Source organism: Eucyclogobius newberryi, unplaced genomic scaffold (genome assembly GCF_026437365.1).
Source record: "Eucyclogobius newberryi isolate DKJ021-1_F unplaced genomic scaffold, fEucNew1.0.hap1 SCAF_4, whole genome shotgun sequence".
Lineage (NCBI taxonomy): Eukaryota > Metazoa > Chordata > Actinopteri > Gobiiformes > Gobiidae > Eucyclogobius > Eucyclogobius newberryi.
The window spans coordinates 35,346,556-35,367,572 of record NW_027316056.1 but is presented as its reverse complement, the minus strand read 5'-3'; the positions used below and the strand labels follow the sequence as shown (position 1 = coordinate 35,367,572).

The window sequence follows — 21,017 nt, the reverse complement described above, 5'->3', positions numbered from 1 at the left end:
TGAAAAAATATTAATTTAGCTTTGGCTTTGGAAGTACCAACTCTCGCTTTGATTGGTCAGAGCGGTCACACGGTAGAAGAGCGCTCGTGTGGTAGAAGACCAGTACTGCGTGTGTTCAGTTTCCGAAGAGCCGACGGATGTCCATTTTGGCCAATGGCTGTATGTAGGCGTATTTATGTAAAAAAATAATACAAATGAAACCAGTACATTTCCCACCCTGTTTTATTTCCTGTTTGGCATTTTACAACATATTGCTGTAGTTTAAGTACAAAGGACAGACATTTATTCACTCGTTTTTAGTTACTCTTGACAACCTTTAGTATCGGGGCTACAGTGACACAACAAGCACAGATAAGGAAGCACATTCTGGATACATTTTATCATCTCGTACTGGCGTTGCGATCAGACCCCGAGTCCTCCGAACTCCTTCATGCCGCCCTGCTGCCCTCCTCCGGCCGTGAGGCGAGTCAGGGGGATCAGCTTCATGGTGGTCTCCTTCAGCGAGTACCAGCGGGTGTGCCAGGTCGCCCAGATGATGCCGTTATCGAAGCCGTACTCGCCGGCATCCTTCGCCGTGTACTTACCACCTGTAAAAGAAGACACAAGGCCAAGTTGAGTTGAGTTTACCCTTCCACTACCAGTTAAAACGGTACATTATCTTTGTTCGGTGCTTCATTTTCGTCTCTTCATGAGTCTCGACAGCAAATTAGTTCATCTTTTTAGCGATTCAGAGTTTCTGGATTCTCATACTGTGATAACGTTTCGACCAAAGTTCCTTAGTCTGCAGCTGGACAACTAATAATAGCAACCGGGCTACAACAAAAACTGTGAGTGGACTGGACAATGGTTATTATATGTCTTAAACAGGGCTGTGCTGTGGCTCTGACGCCGAACTTGAGGGAGCAGAGATTCGCTGTGAGTTGGGCATCAGATCTTTAGCTTTTAAAATGGAGGAAGGCGGGGCTGACTCGCCTGGCCAGCTTTTCCAGATTTTGTGGTCAAGGGTCAACTTGAGGTAGAAGCTGAGGTCTCGGGCTTCGGAGATGACTTGGGAACTATGAATTTGCCCGCTACAAATGGGTGATTCAAATTTGTTGTGAGCGACTAGCAAACAACAAGGACTTATTTAGCCGGTAATGATGATGAGTCAAGTGTAGACCGACAATAAAGGAGACTACATAGGAACCCAGTGCTGTCAACTGATTTTGTTGCTAATTGTTGTGTGTTGCAATAAATAAACCGTATTTTCCGGATTATAATTTGCACCTTTTTTCATGGTTTTAGCCAAGGTGCAATTTATACTTATATTTATACCTATATACTTATACTCCGGAGCGACTTATATGTGGTATTAATTGTTATTTTCACACTTGCAACCGCATTTCATACTCCAGTGCAACTTATATATGTTTTTTTTCTTCTCTCGGTGCAGTTTATAGTCCAGAAAATACGGTAACACCTCTTTGACTCTGAGACTTGACCACTGTGTACTTGAGTATATCCTGTACTCGTACCTTGGTAGTATTTTCCGTTGAGGTGGCCGGCGTGGCAGCGGTTCATCCACCAGCCGGAGCTGTCCTGCTGGGCACAGTTCCCGTCGTACTTGTCGTTGTCCTTGTCCGGCGTGCTGAACTGCTGACCGTTGTGCATGGTGTAGAACTTGTCGCTGGGGTCGTCTCCGAAGTCGACACCCCCGAAAGCGTCGCCGGCGTCTCCGCCCATGTAGTAGCCGTAGGTCAGACGGAACATGTCCACCTCTGGGCTCAGGGCGAACATGTTGTAATCGGCGTGTCTGCGTGGGACGAAAGGACAGGGAATTGAACAATAGGACAAGGAATGTTGTGGTGATTTTGGGCATTAAAAATACAAACTCTGAGCTGTCGTTGTTAAATTAATTGGTTTGGAGTCTGGTTTTTCCCTCCGTCTTTATTGTAAATTGACTGCGCAAGAAAATTTGGTCAGTTTTTGCTTAAATGTTTTTCTTGTAAATATATAATGTCTATTTTTTCTTTTATAATTTTTGTTGATATTATTTATCGTTTGATTGGGTTCAAGACTCTGTTGACGTTAAAGGTTGCTACTCATAACATTTGGGTTGATTTGTATTGAATTAGCTCTTTACTTATGTTAGAAAACTCTCTGGTTGAACACAACACAAAAACACGAAAACTACACAACAGATTGTTCAAAGGAGGGACTTTCATTCCTAATGAAGGGCCCCCAAACATCCCTCTGTTCTTGGTCCCACTCCTCACAAAGAGTTCAATTCACGACCCCCCGAGACCACCACGCTCCTATGCTGCCTTTGCTGCAATGTAAATGTCAACGTTTATTTATAAAGCACATTTACGACTTTAAATCCCCAAGTGCTGTACAGACAATTTCAATAATACAGTAAAATCAATTAAAAGTATAGATTCAATCAATTAAAAAACAGATGCATAGTAGTGAGTCGGCTCAGTTTGTGTTAAAAAGCTTGAAAGTAAAAGTCTCAGCAGATCTAACATGCAGAGGCTGTTCCAGAGAAGCCAGGGCCCCGCCACAGAGAAAGCTCGGGCCCCTCTGCTTATTAGCTTTGACCTGGGCACATGCAGAAGGAGGACCACACGGGACGAGCAGGAACATGGTGGGACAATAACTTCAGCAAATAACAGGGAGCAAGACCATTTAGCCAATAACCTCAGCTGAAAACAAGGCTGGTTTTGACCACTGCACTGACTTGTTCGTCCAGCTTAAGAGGTGAATCCATCAGCAAACCAAGATTTCTCACAAATGGGAGGTTGAAAGAAGCCAGAGGACCAAGAACACTATCCACCCCTCCTAATAGATCTGAATCACCAAGTTCCGTTTTTTTCTCATTTAAGTGTAGAAGATTTAGGCTCATCCGGTCTTTAATGTCTCTGAATGTCAAATGATGAGGTATTTGACTGCAGGGGACATAGATCTGCACGTCATCAGCAAAGCAATAGAACGAGATCTTGTCATTTTTTAAAGAGTGATCCTAATGAATGAATGATGACGACAGTTGGACCTAAGATGAAACCTTGAGGCACGCCGCAGTTCAATGGGCCCGTTTTAGACCGATGTGAGGTCTAAAACAAGGTTTGTTCTGACAAATACGATCTGAACCAGTTAAGTGCCTTTAACGTCAACAGACAGTTCTAAACGAGACGACAGGTGGTCAACTGTGTCTAAGGCTGAGGACATGCGTAAATGTCATTACGTTATAGTTTGTAAGAACAGTAGTATCGAAAATTGTGCTTTTTAATGGGTCTGGACAACAGTATGTTTGAAAACAGAGGGATCACATCCAGAGGAAAGTGATGCATTCATCAAAGTCAAAACAATTGGACTAACTGCATCAAAGACTTAACTATCTGTGCCAGTTCACTGAGGGCTATAGGATCAAACTGTTCCAATCCCTTACATTGTTCCGACAAAAACAAAAAACTGTAGAGAGACGTGCAACTTGTCCTTTTACCATTTTATGCTAGCCTCGTTAGCTTGTGAGACGGTGTGTTTTCCACTGAGCTTTGATCGTTTAGCTCCCGTAGCGTTACTTGTCTTGTGTTTTCCATGTTTACTCAACTCTCTCTTTCTTGGGATTCTATGGGTGAAGGCCAATTTCGGCAGTAGCAGAACAAGTGTCTGTTTCTAGTCCAAAGACTTAAACGAAAGTCCTACAAATAGGTTTTCAAAATGCGAACAGTGGACTCCAGCTGCTCCTCAGACGAATTAATATGTTTTAAGCTTCAGACCAGGCTAAATATAGTTAATTAGGTTATTTTGGTATGCTGCAAAGTCATGGAACTTTGTTAAAATATCAGAGAGAATGCGGTGAAGGTAATTCACTTTCAAAACAAAGAGCGGCACTTCTGCACACACAGAATCTCTGGATCTCTGGAGAGGTAGTGTAGCGTAGCATGTTGCATCAGAGTTCACAGTTGCTGCCTTTACTAAAGCCGGTCTTACGAGTTAATGATCGTACTTTTTGTTGCCCTCCCAATCCACCATCTCTATCCGCAGCACCGTGGGGATGGTCAAACCGACGGTCAGCCAGTGCATCTTCTCGTTCCCCAGCCAGAACTCTGTGGAGTCGTCCGGCGAGAGGTACCCGAAACCGTTCTTGTACTGGATCCAGTTCTTGTTGAAATCCAAGCTGCCGTCTCTTCTCTGTGAACACACGCAGCAAACAAACGCATGCATCTTTTAAAACACGTTATGTCTTCACTTTCCCTTTTTAAACCACCGCTAAACTTCTAAACTTTGGTATTTTACAACTCAACAGTTTGCACACTTACGTACACGACATAATTAGCATAAATGGCGTGCAATGCTAAAGCTATGGCTCATTCACTGTCAAGCAAGTCCGGTAATGTTAGAATTGTGGAACCAGTTCACTGTATATTTGTTATGCTAGCTGTTAGCATTAGCCGTTCATTAATTAATGGAGGCTCTAGCTGGTTGATGCTAAAACTACAGCCGCTAGCTACATGTTCGCGGCTATTTTAGTGTAGGAAATGAAACTGAAACTCTGGTGTGCGAAAATAAGAACAAAAAAACAGCAAGAGGCACTTCCTGGTTTTACCACCTGATGATGTCACAAGCTGGAACAGAGTGTTATGAGAGTTGGAGATTTGGTAATGCAACAAACACAGCTCCAAGTATGTCTTTGGTGCGGTAGCAACACAACGTTGCATCATAATACAAGACCTTTCATTGTTGTTCACACAGGCGGTCGAAACTGATCGTTCGCGACAACCTCAGCCTAAAGTTACACTACTTTTGGAATTCAAACGTCACAGTAAAATAAAAAATTCAACGATTATTTGCTTACCCTTTGTATTACGGTGAAGCCTCGTCTGAATTCGTCAATTTCGCAGTAGACCAAGAACTGTTCTGGTGCTGCGGCAGGTTTGATGAAGTACAGGCCGCTGGTGGTGGCTCCTTTGTTGGCAACATCTTGACAATCTAACCACAAAAAGTCAGCAAAAAACAGTTCACACGAAGCTGTTGAAAAATAGGACTCCATACAAGATTTGCAAACTAAGTTAAACTCTCATTAACATTTCAGAGAACATTTAAAAATGACTAATGATGTGATTAGAAGAATGTAATGAATGTTGTCCAGAGGTGGGGTTAGCGGAGGACATTCATTAACTGCAGCCTTTGCGATCTGTGATTGGCAGATACCGATTGGTATTTCAATTTAATAATCAGCCCGATCTAAAGGGCTTTATATGAGACCTTTTTGACTCCGCACAGACCGAGCCCAAAGAAAAGGCTCTGTTCAGGTCAGTTTGAGGGAGGATTTTATGCTAAAGATTTAAAGCTGTGGTTCTCAAACATTTCACACCTGATACTGTATTATATCAGGTTTTCTGAGCACCGTGAGATCTGAACCTGGAGTATATCAAGAACACATTAGGTCTTAACATGTTCGTAAATGCGACTTAATCCAAAGGCAAAAAAACAACAACCCGTAAATGGATTTGCCTCTAAATAAAATACCACCACAGTTTGAGAAACACTGATTAAAATGATATTTAGGCCCGAGCCCCAGCAGGGCGGAGGGCCTATTGCTCCCGCAACGCTGCCGAACTTGCTTGCCCCTGGCAAGTACAGTGAACTAGCCCATGCCGAAGGCATGGATCATGCATACTTACTCCTGCTATGACAGAAATAGTCAACAATTTGTCAATGGGCGTAGCCCATTGACAAATTGTTGACAACAGCAGCGCAAAGCGCTGCATTCCTCCAAAAACCCTCCTGGCATCGTCCTGTACGCGAGAATCCATGCCGCAGGCATGGGCCATGCTTGTATCTGCTCAAATCAATGGAAGTCTATGGGGAGTGGGCGGGGCATCCCGACGGAATGGGGAGTGACGAGCGCGTAAGCGCTCGTAATGATGATTCCACCCCATGGCGGCATGGGGAAGGCTTAGAGCTTTCAAACGATGTATAATTTGTTGTTATAGTGGAAACGGCTATATTGTTTTTGCTAAAAATATTATTATTAGGCCCGAGCGCCACAAGCTGGCGAGAGGCCTATTAATCTCGTAAGGCCGTGCGAAGCACGGCTGCGAAAGTGCGCACGTAGTGCGCACGAAATCGAGCGCGAAGCGCTCGCCCACTTCCAAACACTCACTAACGCACTCCTTCACTCATGCACGCCCCGTGCATACTAATTAGTAGTAGGAAAATGGAACATTACCGTTGTAAACGGGCGAAGCCCGTGCAAAAGTGCGCACTAAACGAGCACTTTACATTGAGATGACGACCGCTTCGCGGTCCCCATATAAAGCACTCATTTGCGCTAAGTAGCTCACGAATACGTTCCCCATCTCTTGCATGTTCCGTGCATATAAGCATGTAATGCAAAAATTGAACATTATTACTGTATAGAGGGCCAAAAACACAAAGTGGGCGGAGCCCACTCAAAATTAACGAAAGTACCCGTCAGTGACCAGGGACCCACACCATGAGGTAGGAAAGCGCGAGCGTTGCAACTGTTTTACTAAACATGCGGGCGCAGCCCGCATGTTTGGTGCCCCGTCGCCCCTGGCAAGTACAGTGAACTAGCCCATGCCGAAGGCATGGATCATGCATACTTACTCCTGCTATGACAGAAATAGTCAACAATTAGTGAATGGGCGTAGCCCATTCACTAATTGTTGACAACAGCAGCGCGAAGCGCTGCATTCCTTCAAAAACCCTCCTGGCATCGTCCTGTACGCGAGAATCCATGCCGCAGGCATGGGCCATGCTTGTATCTGCTCAAATCAATGGAAGTCTATGGGGAGTGGGCGGGGCATCCCGACGGAATAGGGAGTGACGAGCGCGTAAGCGCTCGTAATGATGATTCCACCCCATGGCGGCATCGGGAAGGCTTAGAGCTTTCAAACGATGTATAATTTGTTGTTATAGTGAAAACGGCTATATTGTTTTTGCTAAAAATATTATTATTATTATTATTATTTTTCTTGTTCTTCTTCAGCGCTTTGATCTCTAATTTGACCCCCTGAACATGCTCAAAAACTCACCAAACTTTGCCCAAAATTCAGAATCGGCGAAAAATTTGATTTTTTCTGGGCCATTTTTTTTTTCGTTAAAAAATGGCGCGACAGCGCCACCGACAAAAGTCAAAATACATTGCGCCTATGGGAGACGCCCCGAGGTCAACTTTGGCGTAAAGCTACGAAATTCGGGACACGCATTCCTCTCGTGAGGACGAACAAAAAAAATCATTGTGGCCACGCCCCCAGACTTACCCTATGGCCGCCATCTTCCTTTGAAAATGAAAATACGCTGTGTTAGTCATTTTGTTCACGTCAAACTTTGACGAACTCCTCCTAGGGCGTTTTGCCCACCGACTTCAAAATCGGCGTACGTCCTCTGGACAAGTGGGGCATCTAAAGTTATTCAATTTTTTGAGATACCTTTAACGGTCTGTGTGCGGCGCAGCCGCAAAGTTGGACAACTTATTTTGGAATATTGCAGATCTAAAAATTGCTCCCATTTGATCAAAACCAGTCCGATTAGGACCAAATTTGAATCAGTTGTTAAACTTTCTAGTTTGGACCAGTTTAGGCTGACAAAATTGAAATGGCCGCGATAGCGCCCCCTACAGAGTGACCTTTAAATTAACATTGAAGGTCAAAAATTAGTTTTACCAAAATTGTCTAAACTTTACCCAAAATTCTATTTTGCCGTCCCGATCACAAAAGCCAATCACAAAAATGCCTAAATTTTTACGGCGTAGTCGTAGCGATGACAGAAACCTCCCATGTTATCCCTATGGGAAAACCGGAAAATCTCTCAAATTACCACATTTTTATGTTTTACACTTCAACGAACTCCTCCTAGTGCGTTTTGCCCACCAACCTCAAAATCGGTGTACGTCCTCTAGACAAGTGGTGCATCTAAAGTTATCCAAATTTTAAGGATAACTTTTACGGTCTCTGTGCGACGGAGCCGCAAACGTTTCCCAGAATTCTGACTATTTGGCCTTCAGAGTGGCCTATAAACAATAGAGTTTTTCCAAATGACATGACATTTTGCACTAAATTCTAATTTGCCATCCTGATCATACAAGTATGAGAGCCAAAGTCATATTTTGTACGGCGTAACCGTAGCGTTGACAGAAACATCCCATGTTATCCTTATGGGAAAATCGTAGAATCGCTCAAATCACCACATTTTTACACTTCACACTTTAACAAACTCCTCCTAGGGCGATTGTCCGATCAAGCTCATATTTGGGGAAAATCATCTACACAAGCGGGGCATCAAAACTTATCCATATTTTGATTCTAAGTGCTACGGTCTCTGTGTGGCGGACCCGCAAATATATGTCAGAAATGGGAAAACAGCGAAATCTCCAAAATGACCACATTTTCACGCTTCACACTTTCACCAACTCCTCCTAGGCCGATTGCCCGATCAAGCTCATATTTGGGGAAATCATCTACACAAATGGGGCATCAAAAGTTATCCATATTTTGATTTTAAGTGCTACGGTCTCTGTGCCGTGGAGCTGCAAATATACTGTCACAAATGGGAAAAACGCCAAATCCTTGAAATGTTCACATTTATGCTTCACACTTTAATGAACTCCTCTGTGGGCAATAGCTCGATCAAGCTCATATTTGGGAAAAATAATCTACACAAGCGGAGCATCAAAAGTTATCCATATTTTTATTCCAAGTGTCACGGTCTCTGTGCGCTGGAGCTGCACATTTGACCGACATTTGTGTTCATTTGCACTGGTTAAGCACAGCATTGTACATGTCCAATGTGTCGCTGTCTTAGTTCTTAGACAATTGCGTTAGCGCCATCTCTGTAAAATGCAGAGAGCAGAGTCGGAAGGCCGGCGGCCCGCGAGGGCCGTTGGATGCCGCTTGCGGCTTTAATTATTTTTATTAGGCCCGAGCCCCAGCAGGGCGGAGGGCCTATTGCTCCCGCAACGCTGCCGAAGGCAGCGTTGCAACTGTCTGACCAAACATGCGGGCGCAGCCCGCATGTTTGGTGCCCCGTCGCCCCTGGCAAGTACAGTGAACTAGCCCATGCCGAAGGCATGGATCATGCATACTTACTCCTGCTATGACAGAAATAGTCAACAATTTGTGAATGGGCGTAGCCCATTCACTAATTGTTGACAACAGCAGCGCGAAGCGCTGCATTCCTCCAAAAACCCTCCTGGCATCGTCCTGTACGCGAGAATCCATGCCGCAGGCATGGGCCATGCTTGTATCTGCTCAAATCAATGGAAGTCTATGGGGAGTGGGCGGGGCATCCCGACGGAATGGGGAGTGACGAGCGCGTAAGCGCTCGTAATGATGATTCCACCCCATGGCGGCATGGGGAAGGCTTAGAGCTTTCAAACGATGTATAATTTGTTGTTATAGTGGAAACGGCTATATTGTTTTTGCTAAAAATATTATTAGGCCCGAGCGCCACAAGCTGGCGAGAGGCCTATTAATCTCGTAAGGCCGTGCGAAGCACGGCTGCGAAAGTGCGCACGTAGTGCGCACGAAATCGAGCGCGAAGCGCTCGCCCACTTCCAAACACTCACTAACGCACTCCTCCACTCATGCACGCCCCGTGCATACTAATTAGTTGTAGGAAAATGGAACATTACCGTTGTAAACGGGCGAAGCCCGTGCAAAAGTTCGCACTAAACGAGCACTTTACATTGGGATGACGACCGCGAAGCGGTCGTCATCCCCATATAAAGCACTCATTTGCGCTAAGTAGCTCACGAATACGTTCCCCATCTCTTGCATGTTCCGTGCATATAAGCATGTAATGCAAAAATTGAACATTATTACTGTATAGAGGGCCAAAAACACAAAGTGGGCGGAGCCCACTCAAAATTATCGAAAGTACCCGTCAGTGACCAGGGACCCACACCATGAGGTAGGAAAGCGCGAGCGCTTTCCGAAAATGTATAGTTTATGATATTTGAAAAATGGGAAACATTGTTTTCGCATCGGAATATTATTCTTTCTTTCTTTCTTTCTTTCTTTCTTCTTCTTCTCGGGACCAACCCCCCTATTTTTCACCCAGTGAACATTGACGAAAAGTCACAAAAATTTGCACACCTCTAAAAATCGTGCCTCTCTACATTCTGGCTATTTCCCTTTTCTAAAATAAAAAAAATTGGCGCGTCAGCGCCACCAAATGTACCAAAAATGCATTGAGAGATGGGAAATGACCCAAAAAAAATCTGATCGTAGAATCATGAAATTTGGCGCAGAGGTAGATGGTGACAAGAGAAGTAAAAAATATTATTACGGCAACGCCGTCCCCCGAACCAAATGTCGGCCATATTACTTCAAAAATGGCTAAACATGACTTCGGAGTTTTTCCAAACGTCGTACTTTTACGAACTCCTCCCAGGGCGTTGGCCCTAAAAAGCTGAAATTTGGTGAAAATGCTACTGAGGAGTGGGACATCAAAAGTTATCCAAATTACATTGATACCTCTCACGGTCTCTGTGCGGCGAAGCCGCAAACTGTAACTAAAATTTCAGAAATCTCCCATATTTAAAATTTCTGCCGTTTGCGCAGATAAAGTCCGAATTGCGTCAAATTAGAATCAGTTGTTAAACTCTTTGCCCTAAACCTACTTGAAGTGAAATAAATTCATTTGGCGCCACAGCGCCCCCTACAGATTTTATATGGAGGTTAAATGTTTAGTTTTGCGAAATTATATGAAATTTGACACACAACTCAATTTTAGCATCCCCATCAAAAAAGTCAATGAGACCCATGTCATAATTGTTATGGCGTTGCCGTAACGATGACCGAAACCTCCCATGTTATTCCAATGGGGCCAGAACATGTTTACACTTTAGACTTTCACAAACTCCTCCCAGGGCGTCAGCGCTATTAACCTGAAATTTGGTGAGACTCATCTTCAGGACCATCAAAAGTTATCCACATTTTCATTCAAAGAGTCACGGTGTCTGTGCGGCAAAGCCGCACATTTTGCCAAGAATTCAAAATAAAATTGCTTTTTGATGGTAAAACAAAGGGGAGAACATGTGACAGCGTCACAGATTCAGCAGTAGGCGTGATAAAAGGACAATTGGGGCGCGTTAGCGCCCCCTCCTCTTGCGGCGTGGCGGCGGTGTGGCGGCGGCGTGGCGAGGGCCGATCATTGCCGCTTGCGGCTATATTTATTTTTATTTTTCTTGTTCTTCTGCTTTTTGAGCTCTAATTTGACCCCCTGAACATGCTCAAAAACTCACCAAACTTTGCCCAAAATTCAGAATCGGCGAAAAATTTGATTTTTTCTGGGCCATTTTTTTTTTTGTTAAAAAATGGCGCGACAGCGCCACCGACAAAAGTCAAAATACATTGCGCCTATGGGAGACGCCCCGAGGTGAACTTTGTCGTAAAGCTACGAAATTCGGGACACGCATTCCTCTCGTGAGGACAAAAAAAAAATATTATTGTGGCCACGCCCCCAGACTTACCCTATGGCCGCCATCTTCCTTTGAAAATGAAAACAAGCTGAGTTAGCCATTTTGTTTACGTCAAACTTTGACGAACTCCTCCTAGGGCGTTTTGCCCACCGACTTCAAAATCGGCGTACGTCCTCTGGACAAGTGGGACATCTAAAGTTATCCAATTTTTTGAGATACCTTTTACGGTCTGTGTGCGGCGCAGCCGCAAAGTTGGACAACTTATTTTGGAATATTGCAGATCTAAAAATTGTTCCCATTTGATCAAAACCAGTCCGATTAGGACCAAATTTGAATCAGTTGTTAAACTTTCTAGTTTGGACCAGTTTAGGCTGACAAAATTGAAATGGGCGCGATAGCGCCCCCTACAGAGTGACCTTTAAATTAACATTGAAGGTCAAAAATTAGTTTTACCAAAATTGTCTAAACTTTACCCAAAATTCTACTTTGCCGTCCCAATCACAAAAGCCAATCACAAAAATGCCTAATTTTTTACGGCGTAGTCGTAGCGATGACAGAAACCTCCCATGTTATCCCTATGGGAAAACCACAAAATCTCTCAAATTACCACATTTTTATGTTTTACACTTTAACGAAGTCCTCCTAGTGCGTTTTGCCCACCAACCTCAAAATTGGTGTACGTCCTCTAGACAAGTGGGGCATCTAAAGTTATCCAAATTTTAAGGATAACTTTTACGGTCTCTGTGCGACGGAGCCGCAAACGTTTCCCAGAATTCTGACTATTTGGCCTTCAGAGTGGTCTATAAACAATAGAGTTTTTCCAAATGACATGATATTTTGAACAAAATTCTAATTTGCCATCCTGATCATAAAAGTATGAGAGCCAAAGTCATATTTTGTACGGCGTAACCGTAGCGTTGACAGAAACATCCCATGTTATCCTTATGGGAAAATCGTAGAATCGCTCAAATCACCACATTTTTACGCTTCACACTTTAATGAACTCCTCCTAGGGCGATTGTCCGATCAAGTTCATATTTGGAGAATATCATCTACACAAGCGGGGCATCAAAACTTATCCATATTTTGATTCTAAGTGCTACGGTCTCTGTGTGGCGGACCCGCAAATATATGTCAGAAATGGGAAAACAGCGAAATCTCTAAAATGACCACATTTTTACGCTTCACACTTTAACGAACTCCTCCTAGGGCGATTGCCCGATCAAGCTCATATTTGGGGAAAATCATCTACACAAACGGGGCATCAAAAGTTAGTCATATTTTGATTTTAAGTGGTACGGTCTCTGTGCCGTGGAGCTGCAAATATACTGTCACAAATGGGAAAAACGCCAAATCCTTGAAATGTTCACGTTTACGCTTCACACTTTAACAAACTCCTCCGTGGGCAATAGCTCGATCAAGCTTTACTTTGGGAAATATCATTTACACAAGCGCGGCATCAAAAGTTATCCATATTTTTATTCCAAGTGCTAAGGTCTCTGTGCGGCGGCGCAGCAAATTTGACTGACACTTGTGTTGATTTGCACTGGATTGGCCATGTCCAATGTGTCCCCGTCTGTCAAGTTCTTTTTTAATTCAACACACAATAAGGGCGCCATCTTTATCAAGTCGAAAGCGCAGAGTCGGAAGGCCGGCGGCCCGCGAGGGCCGTTGGATGCCGCTTGCGGCTTTAATTTTTATTATTTTTCTTGTTCTTCTGCTTTTTGAGCTCTAATTTGACCCCCTGAACATGCTCAAAAACTCACCAAACTTTACCCAAAATTCAAAATCGGCGAAAAATTTTGTTTTTTCTGGGCCATTTTTTTTTTCGTTAAAAAATGGCGCGACAGCGCCACCGACAAAAGTCAAAATACATTGCGCCTATGGGAGACGCCCCGAGGTCAAATTTGTCGTAGAGCTACGAAATTCGGAACACGCATTCCTCTTGTGAGGACAAAAAACAAATATTATTGTGGCCACGCCCCCAGAATTACCCTATGCCCGCCATCTTCCTTTGAAAATGAAAACACGCTGTGTTAGCCATTTTGTTCACGTCAAACTTTGACGAACTCCTCCTAGGGCGTTTTGCCCACCGACTTCAAAATCGGCGGACGTCCTCTGGACAAGTGGGGCATCTAAAGTTATCCAATTTTTTGAGATACCTTTTACGGCCTGTGTGCGGCGCAGCCGCAAAGTTGGACAACTTATTTTGGGATATTGCAGATCTAAAAATTGTTCCCATTTGATCAAAACAAGTCCGATTAGGACCAAATTTGAATCAGTTGTTCAACTTTCTAGTTTGGACCAGTTTATGATGACAAAATTGAAATGGGCGCGATAGCGCCCCCTACAGAGTGACCTTTAAATTAACATTGAAGGTCAAAAATTAGTTTTACCAAAATTTTCTAAACTTTACCCAAAATTCTATTTTGGCGTCGCGATCAAAAAAGCCAGTCAGACAAATGCCTTAATTTTTACGGCGTAGTCGTAGCGATGACATAAACCTCCCATGTTATCCCTATGGGAAAACCGCTAAATCTCTCGAATATCCACATTTTTATGTTTTACACTTTAACGAAGTCCTCCTAGTGCGTTTTGCCCACCGACCTCAAAATCGGTGTACGTCCTCTAGACAAGTGGGGCATCTAAAGTTATCCAAATTTTAAGGATAGCTTTTACGGTCTCTGTGCGACGGAGCCGCAAACGTTTCCCAGAATTCTGACTATTTGGCCTTCAGAGTGGCCTATAAACAATAGAGTTTTTCCAAATGACATGATATTTTGAACACAATTCTAATTTGCCATCCTGATCACAAAAGTATGAGAGCCAAAGTCATATTTTGTACGGCGTAACCGTAGCGATGACAGAAACATCCCATGTTATCGTTATGGGAAAATCATAGAATTGCTCAAATCACCACATTTTTACGCTTCACACTTTAACGAACTCCTCCTAGGGCGATTGTCCGATCAAGTTCATATTTGGAGAATATCATCTACACAAGCGGGACATCAAAACTTATCCATATTTTGATTCTAAGTGCTACGGTCTCTGTGTGGCGGACCCGCAAAAATATGTCAGAAATGGGAAAACAGCGAAATCTCTGAAATGTTCACATTTACGCTTCACACTTTAATGAACTCCTCTGTGGGCAATAGCTCGATCAAGCTCATATTTGGGGAAAATCATCTACACAAGCGGGGCATCAAAAGTTATCCATATTTTTATTCCAAGTGCTACGGTCTCTGTGCGGTGGCGCAGCAAATTTGACTGACACTTGTGTTCATTTGCACTGGATTGGCCATGTCCAATGTGTCGCCGTCTGTCAAGTTCTTTTTTTATTCAACACACAATAAGGGCGCCATCTTTATCAAGTCGAAAGCGCAGAGTCGGAAGGCCGGCGGCCCGCGAGGGCCGTTGGATGCCGCTTGCGGCTTTAATTTCTATATTAATTCTGTTTAAATAAATGACTCCTGCTATGAGGAATATCGGTATTTTTTAGCATATTGTGATTATTATGATTTTTTTAACAAACTAATGAGTAAAAATAGAAATAGAAGAGCAATTAGGCTAATAACAGCTGTATGTTGACGCAATCATGCAAAAAAAAGATTCAATTTAAGATTTAAGACATTCTGTTATCGTTATTTGTTATTACCGTATTTTCCGGACTATAAGTCGCACCTTTTTTCATAGTTTTGGCCGGGATGCGACTTTTACTTATATTTATATACTTATACTTATACTCCGGAGTGACTTATATGTGATATTATTTGTTATTTTCACACTTGCAACCGCATTTCATACTCCAGTGCGACTTATATATGTTTTTTTCTTCTCTATTATGCATTTTTTGGCCGGTGCAACTTATACTCCTGGAAAATACGGTATGTATTTTTAAGAGGAAAGTTAATTTGTGAACTTTACTTCTACACAGATTTGTCGACCTTGCTGTGGGGTTAAAAATCGAATCTCGTTATCGTCAACAGCAGCAAAGCCAGATCGGCATTGGCTCAAAAATATCCACACCGTTTTATATCGCCGCTGAATTTAAATCTCTCTCTTTAGACGAACATATCCTCCTTAAAGCCTGAACTGGCCCCATGTAGGACACCCGCAGGTCACAGCTCTATGAAAGCAGAGCGCGTGTTTGCTCTGCAGTGGGATATTGATCGAGCAACGGTCAAGGCTATGTGAGCGAGGATTGAGAAAGCTCTTACGAAACCGGAACATTCTGTAGTGCTTTTTTTCGGCGTTACCTGTGCCAGTGGTGGGCTGGATTGTGACCGAGTCCTGGCAAGGCTCCTGGCACTTCTGCTTAAGCTGTGCGGACATGCTCTCTAGCTCAGCCATCCTCCTCTGATTGTCTGCAAGAACGTTCTGCAGCTCACTAGTAAAAGCAATAACGATGCATTAGTCATACATTTGGTTTGGCTTTATTGCTACAGTCAGTTTTAAGTCTTCAAATGGTGTTGCCCTGGCCCACTACTTATGAACCACTGCCCTATGAACTGGATACAGTCAGATGAAGATAGTGTTTTTCACCATAAGATAACTATTAGGCCTGCCCTATGGACACTTTATGGGCTTTTTGGACCAAATTCTGGTCCAGATCTGTCCGTCCGCCACTGGATAAAATGCGTAGTGAGTTTGGACTAGTTTTTGTTGGGAATCACTGACAAGGTTGTGGTTCTGTTGAGTGTAAGTGAAGCAGATGAGGGCGATACGATGTGAGTGGAGAGAAGAAAAGAGAAAGGAAGTGGAGAGACAAAGGGAAGAGATGAAGGGAGAGACCAAGTGTGGAGATGAAGGGTGGAGACGAAGTGAAGAAAGGAAGTGTAGACAAAATTTAGAGACAAAAGAGAGTGTACACTGAGGCCCTCAGTCAATTGGGGTGGGTGTGACCTTATATTTTGTCCCATTTAATACCACCTTGCTACCATTTCCACAGATAAATATTAATTTAAGGCTTAATTATTTCAAACTTGTTTGTATATGTAGGCTACAGGTGTGCATACTTTGACGTTGTCAAGAGTATCAAAGTCCATATACTTATTTTTACTAACTATGGGCATTAGAGGGTTTGACCCTGTGAAATGGACCACAAGTCATTTCCATATGAGTCCTTATGGTTGTGAGAGATTCAAAAAGGATGATGACCCTTTCAGAATGTTTTTCTCCATTTTGACGAGCGTGCATATTTGAGTCTCATTAGAAAATCATGTCCATGAGAAGTGTGTCATTATAATTCCAATGAACAGAATTATTTGTGCTTGATACAGATAACTATGTGACTGGTGGTGTGGAAAATAACCTCCGGAACATTTACATTTTGTTCGACAATAAAGTGATTTTTGATACAAAATCATATTCTAGTTAGGTCACCATAAGGACACCATATCGACACTATATGGACACTATATGGACACCATATGATATGGACACCATAAGGACACTATATGGACACTATATGGACACCTCGGGAAAAACATTGTAAAATAAAAACGTATTAGTCACGGTCAGTACTTATTCCATTTGAATAAAAGTACACGCTGCACACAATAGTTTAAATCTAATTTTCAGCCAGCGTGCCACGACAGATTTGTGTGTGTTGCAGAAAATCATGCGCCCGACACGTGCACTTCAGCACTAGATTATGTGTTGGTGACAAAGACACCAAATTATTAAAAAAGACAAATGTTCTCCTCTTTTCTAAACAACAAACTCCCAAACTTTCACAACACTGACAGAACATGAATCTATAAATGTCATATATTAAAATGACAGATGAATATTCAAAGCTTTAAGTTACTGGTACTTATACACATAATATGTGTATAAGTACCAGTAACTTAAAGTTTTTATACACATATTTTATACATATATCTGTGCAAACTTCACTATGTGCTGACCGTGTGTGGGCATGGACCTTTCAGCGTGGGCGTTGGTGCAGACACAAAAACAACTTCTATTCCAGAGTACACTGGGACTTACAATATTTGCTGTTCTTGCGCAAAGATAGTCTTTTCAAACCGAAGGACATCATCCAACATGTTGGTTGATTTTTTGACGTAGCTCTCTGAAATGAAGCACAAAGAACATTCACATGACATATCTGGGTTGTGTTTATGTGCTTTAGTTTAGCTTTAGTTTAGAGTTATAGCCTCTGTGTGCTTTCACTCCGCTCGCTGTCAGGTCCAATATAAGTCACGGCCAAAATAACTGAATAAATGCCAAAACTGACGTAAATAGTTTGTCTAGCAAATAGTCCAAACTATTGATTGACGGTGCAGAATGTGACTTTTTGACCACTTGCTTGTCTCCATAAAGAAGTTATTGTTTTGCCTGGAATGTTTCACAGTATGACATTTAACTTCTCTAGCTTTATTCACTTCCATTCCACAATCGAATGACACCCGGACGTTTTGTTTGCTGTACTTGACGGACCGTTGTACCTTTGACTACCTTTGGGTCGTATTCAAAACCAACTTATCAGCACGAGCCCACAAAAAAACAGATCAACTTTTAATCACAGATTTAGCATGATCCAAATCACTGATGAAGATGATGAACACTGAAAACATCAAAGGCCCTAAACCGTTTCCCTGAGGTACTTAGCATTTCAAGTATTTTAAGAGTGACAAACTGCTGTGTGTAGATTTTTTTAAATGTGAAAGATAACTAGCAAACCACGCAACAATATGCAATGAAAATCCATAGTGCATATTGCATTTTTTAGCAATAACTCATGATCCAGTATATTAAAAGCAGAAGGGAAATCTAATAAAAAACTTGCAACTTTTCAAAACAATTACTATATCAGTCATCCATCATTTGTATTGTCGCTGTGGCAGTTGAATGGCCCTAATGTGGTTATTGCCAGGCAAAGCAGTCGCATCTCCATGGAGACAACCCACCCGTCCTGCATACCCTCATATTCATAACATCCACGACAGAAATCCCCCGCTGACCTGACTGAGAGCTCTTCTGCGCCGCTGTGGTCGAATCCTTAATGAAGACCACGGTCTCCTCGGTGTTCGTCGTCATGTTGACGATCATCTCCAACTCTTGCTCCATGTTCAACAGATCTCTGCTGACGTCCGGCAAGTATCGTAAGAAGTAGTCGGCCACTCCGCACGTGGTGGGGCAGTACTTTCCCTGAGCGCGAGCAGAACAGGTCATTCAATTCAACTATATACTGTATTTTCTGGACCTTTTCATACTACCGGGGTGCGACTTATACTCCAGAGCGACTTAAATGTGACATTATTCGTTATTTTCACACTGACAACCACAAGAGGGCGCTCTGGGCTCTAAGCGACGCAGAAGAAGAATCTGCACTTCCTCTTCCTCTGGAGTTTGTGGAGTTGTTTAGAAGTGACACAGAGGAAGAAGAATTCAATGGATTTAGTGATTTGGGGTAAAACTGATGCTTTGGTAAACTTGTTAGCATGTTCTTTATGCTATAGTTATCTGAATAACTGTTCATATGTTACGTTAACATACCAGACACTTACCACAGTTCTGTCTGTGCCTCATGTAGCTGAAGGTGTTAGCGTTAGCATACGTACACCTATTCACCATGTTCTCTCATCTGTTATTATTTTAAATTGCATTTCAAGATTAAATGTCTGTTCTTGGTCTTGGATTTTATCAAATACATTTCCCCAATAAATGCGACTCATACTCCAGCGCGACTTATATATGTTTTTTTTTTCTCTATTATGCATTTTTTGGCTGGTGCGACTCATACTCCGGTGCAACTTATAGTCCGGAAAATACGGTATGTATGTCTTGTTTATTAATTTGACTTGAACAGCATAGTTTAGTGAAATTTAAAAAAAAATGCGTTGTCAATACTTTGGGTTTGAAATAACTGATTTGGACAACAAAATCAAGCACAAATTGAATATAAAAATCACAATTTCAAGAGTGGCAGATTGTATAAACAGCATATACACAGGCAACGAAGACATATCAAAGTTGTCATGAACTTTTAGACCTACAAACATGTTATGAAATGGGATCCTGGACTAGATTTCTCTCGAACTCTTGACGCTCCCTAGACGTTTCCAAAAGTCGATTCAAATGATAAAACGCAAATCGAAATGTATTTGTCATGTCAATTAAATTCAATCACTTTGTTTATCCCAGAGAGGCAATCAAACGTCAGAATAAAATACAACTCAATATTATTCCCAAACCATTTCAGCCAGATATTTTACAATTAATCACAACCATTTTTTAGACTCAACAATGTCTGATTTCACGGGTCACATGCCCTCACTGAATATAAGTGGTCACATTATATCTTTTGGACAATGTGGACAAGATTAGGCTTTTTGAATAACGTTGACCATGTTTTTCCTCATAATAATCACAACCAGAGCTAAAGTACACGAAAATTGCGCTCGACTAAAAGTACTTAAACAGCTCGAGCAAAGGTTTATTCCGAATACTTACAAAACCGTCATTTGGGGAACATGATGCCAGATTGTCTCCTCGTACTTGCTAGAAAAGAATATCAGAAAAGGTATTTAAAAGATGATAATAAAAAAAACTACAGAGAAGGGGATAAAATAGGTATATCAGAATATTTATCTGGAGTTTAGTAGCTTTGTTTCAAGACAAATATAAGAAAAAGAAGATAAGAAAACCCACCAATTGGAGCGTAGTAATAATGTATCTTATTTCAAATGCAATCATCTCACTCGATGGAGATATTAAAGATAAATTAAACTATATATTCAATTTTTTCAGTACTTTAATCTCAAGTATGTAAGTATTTTGTCCTCACCGCGTCCACAGAAGCGAGGAGGAAGAGGAGTCCTGCTGCGGCGTGTAAAATGGAAGGCGCCATGCTGGTCCAAGTCTGCGGAGAATGAAGAGTCGCCGAGCGCGCCGGGATATTTATCTGAACAAGGTCCTAAGTGCGGTGTTTGACGAAGGGTGAGCAAACAGGGTCAACACACAGCGTCCTAACAAAACCATGACTCAGAGCACCGTGCGGGCCGTCGTTTCCCAGATCTGACACGCCACAGGGGACGGCCAGTTCCCCCCAAAATATTGCATCAGTTTTACCGACTCCAACGCACGCAAGCTGCAGCGGTTTGAAGGTTTGAAGCGGCTCAGGGCAAACCCAAAAGAATGGGTTTGAAGTTGCTTTCCTGGAGATGCGTCATGGGGAAGACGATAGGCCAACGACGGCGCCGGCTAGCTCGGTGTTAGCGCCAGTACTTCCTGTCCAATTCTGTCTCTATCAGGTCCCATTAAAGTCCCACTAAAAGGAACAAACACTTAAAGATATCACATTATAGCAGGTGAATGTCAGTGACAGCATGTTAAAGGCTTTATAAATGAGCAACAAATTTGAGGATCAACCCTAATGCTAATGCTAACGCTAAGCCATAATAAATATACAAATTAGATAACCAAACTGAAGTTATCTAACAATCAGGTAGTTTTGACTTTACATTTGAATTGGTTGGGTTGATGTACCGGTATTTTATGTTTTAATAAAAGTTAGCATTAGCTGTAAGAAGCGGTAACTGTGCCCGGAGTTCATTAAAGGGTTAGAGAGTCACAA

At 42.4% G+C, this 21,017-nt stretch overlaps 1 protein-coding gene across 1 annotated transcript; it reads right to left on the bottom strand.

Moving 5' to 3' along the window:
- Positions 1-391: 391 nt before the first annotated feature.
- Positions 392-20,359, bottom strand: fgg (fibrinogen gamma chain). The gene is made up of 9 exons (XM_072464085.1): positions 20,229-20,359; positions 19,895-19,942; positions 18,403-18,589; positions 17,426-17,510; positions 15,691-15,821; positions 4,838-4,971; positions 3,989-4,173; positions 1,515-1,792; positions 392-587 (listed from the first exon to the last, which is right to left on the bottom strand). Exons 1-9 carry the CDS (start codon positions 20,289-20,291, stop codon positions 403-405), a joined length of 1,296 nt encoding a protein of 431 aa, XP_072320186.1. The 5' UTR covers positions 20,292-20,359; the 3' UTR covers positions 392-402.
- Between the last annotated feature and the right edge of the window lie 658 nt (positions 20,360-21,017).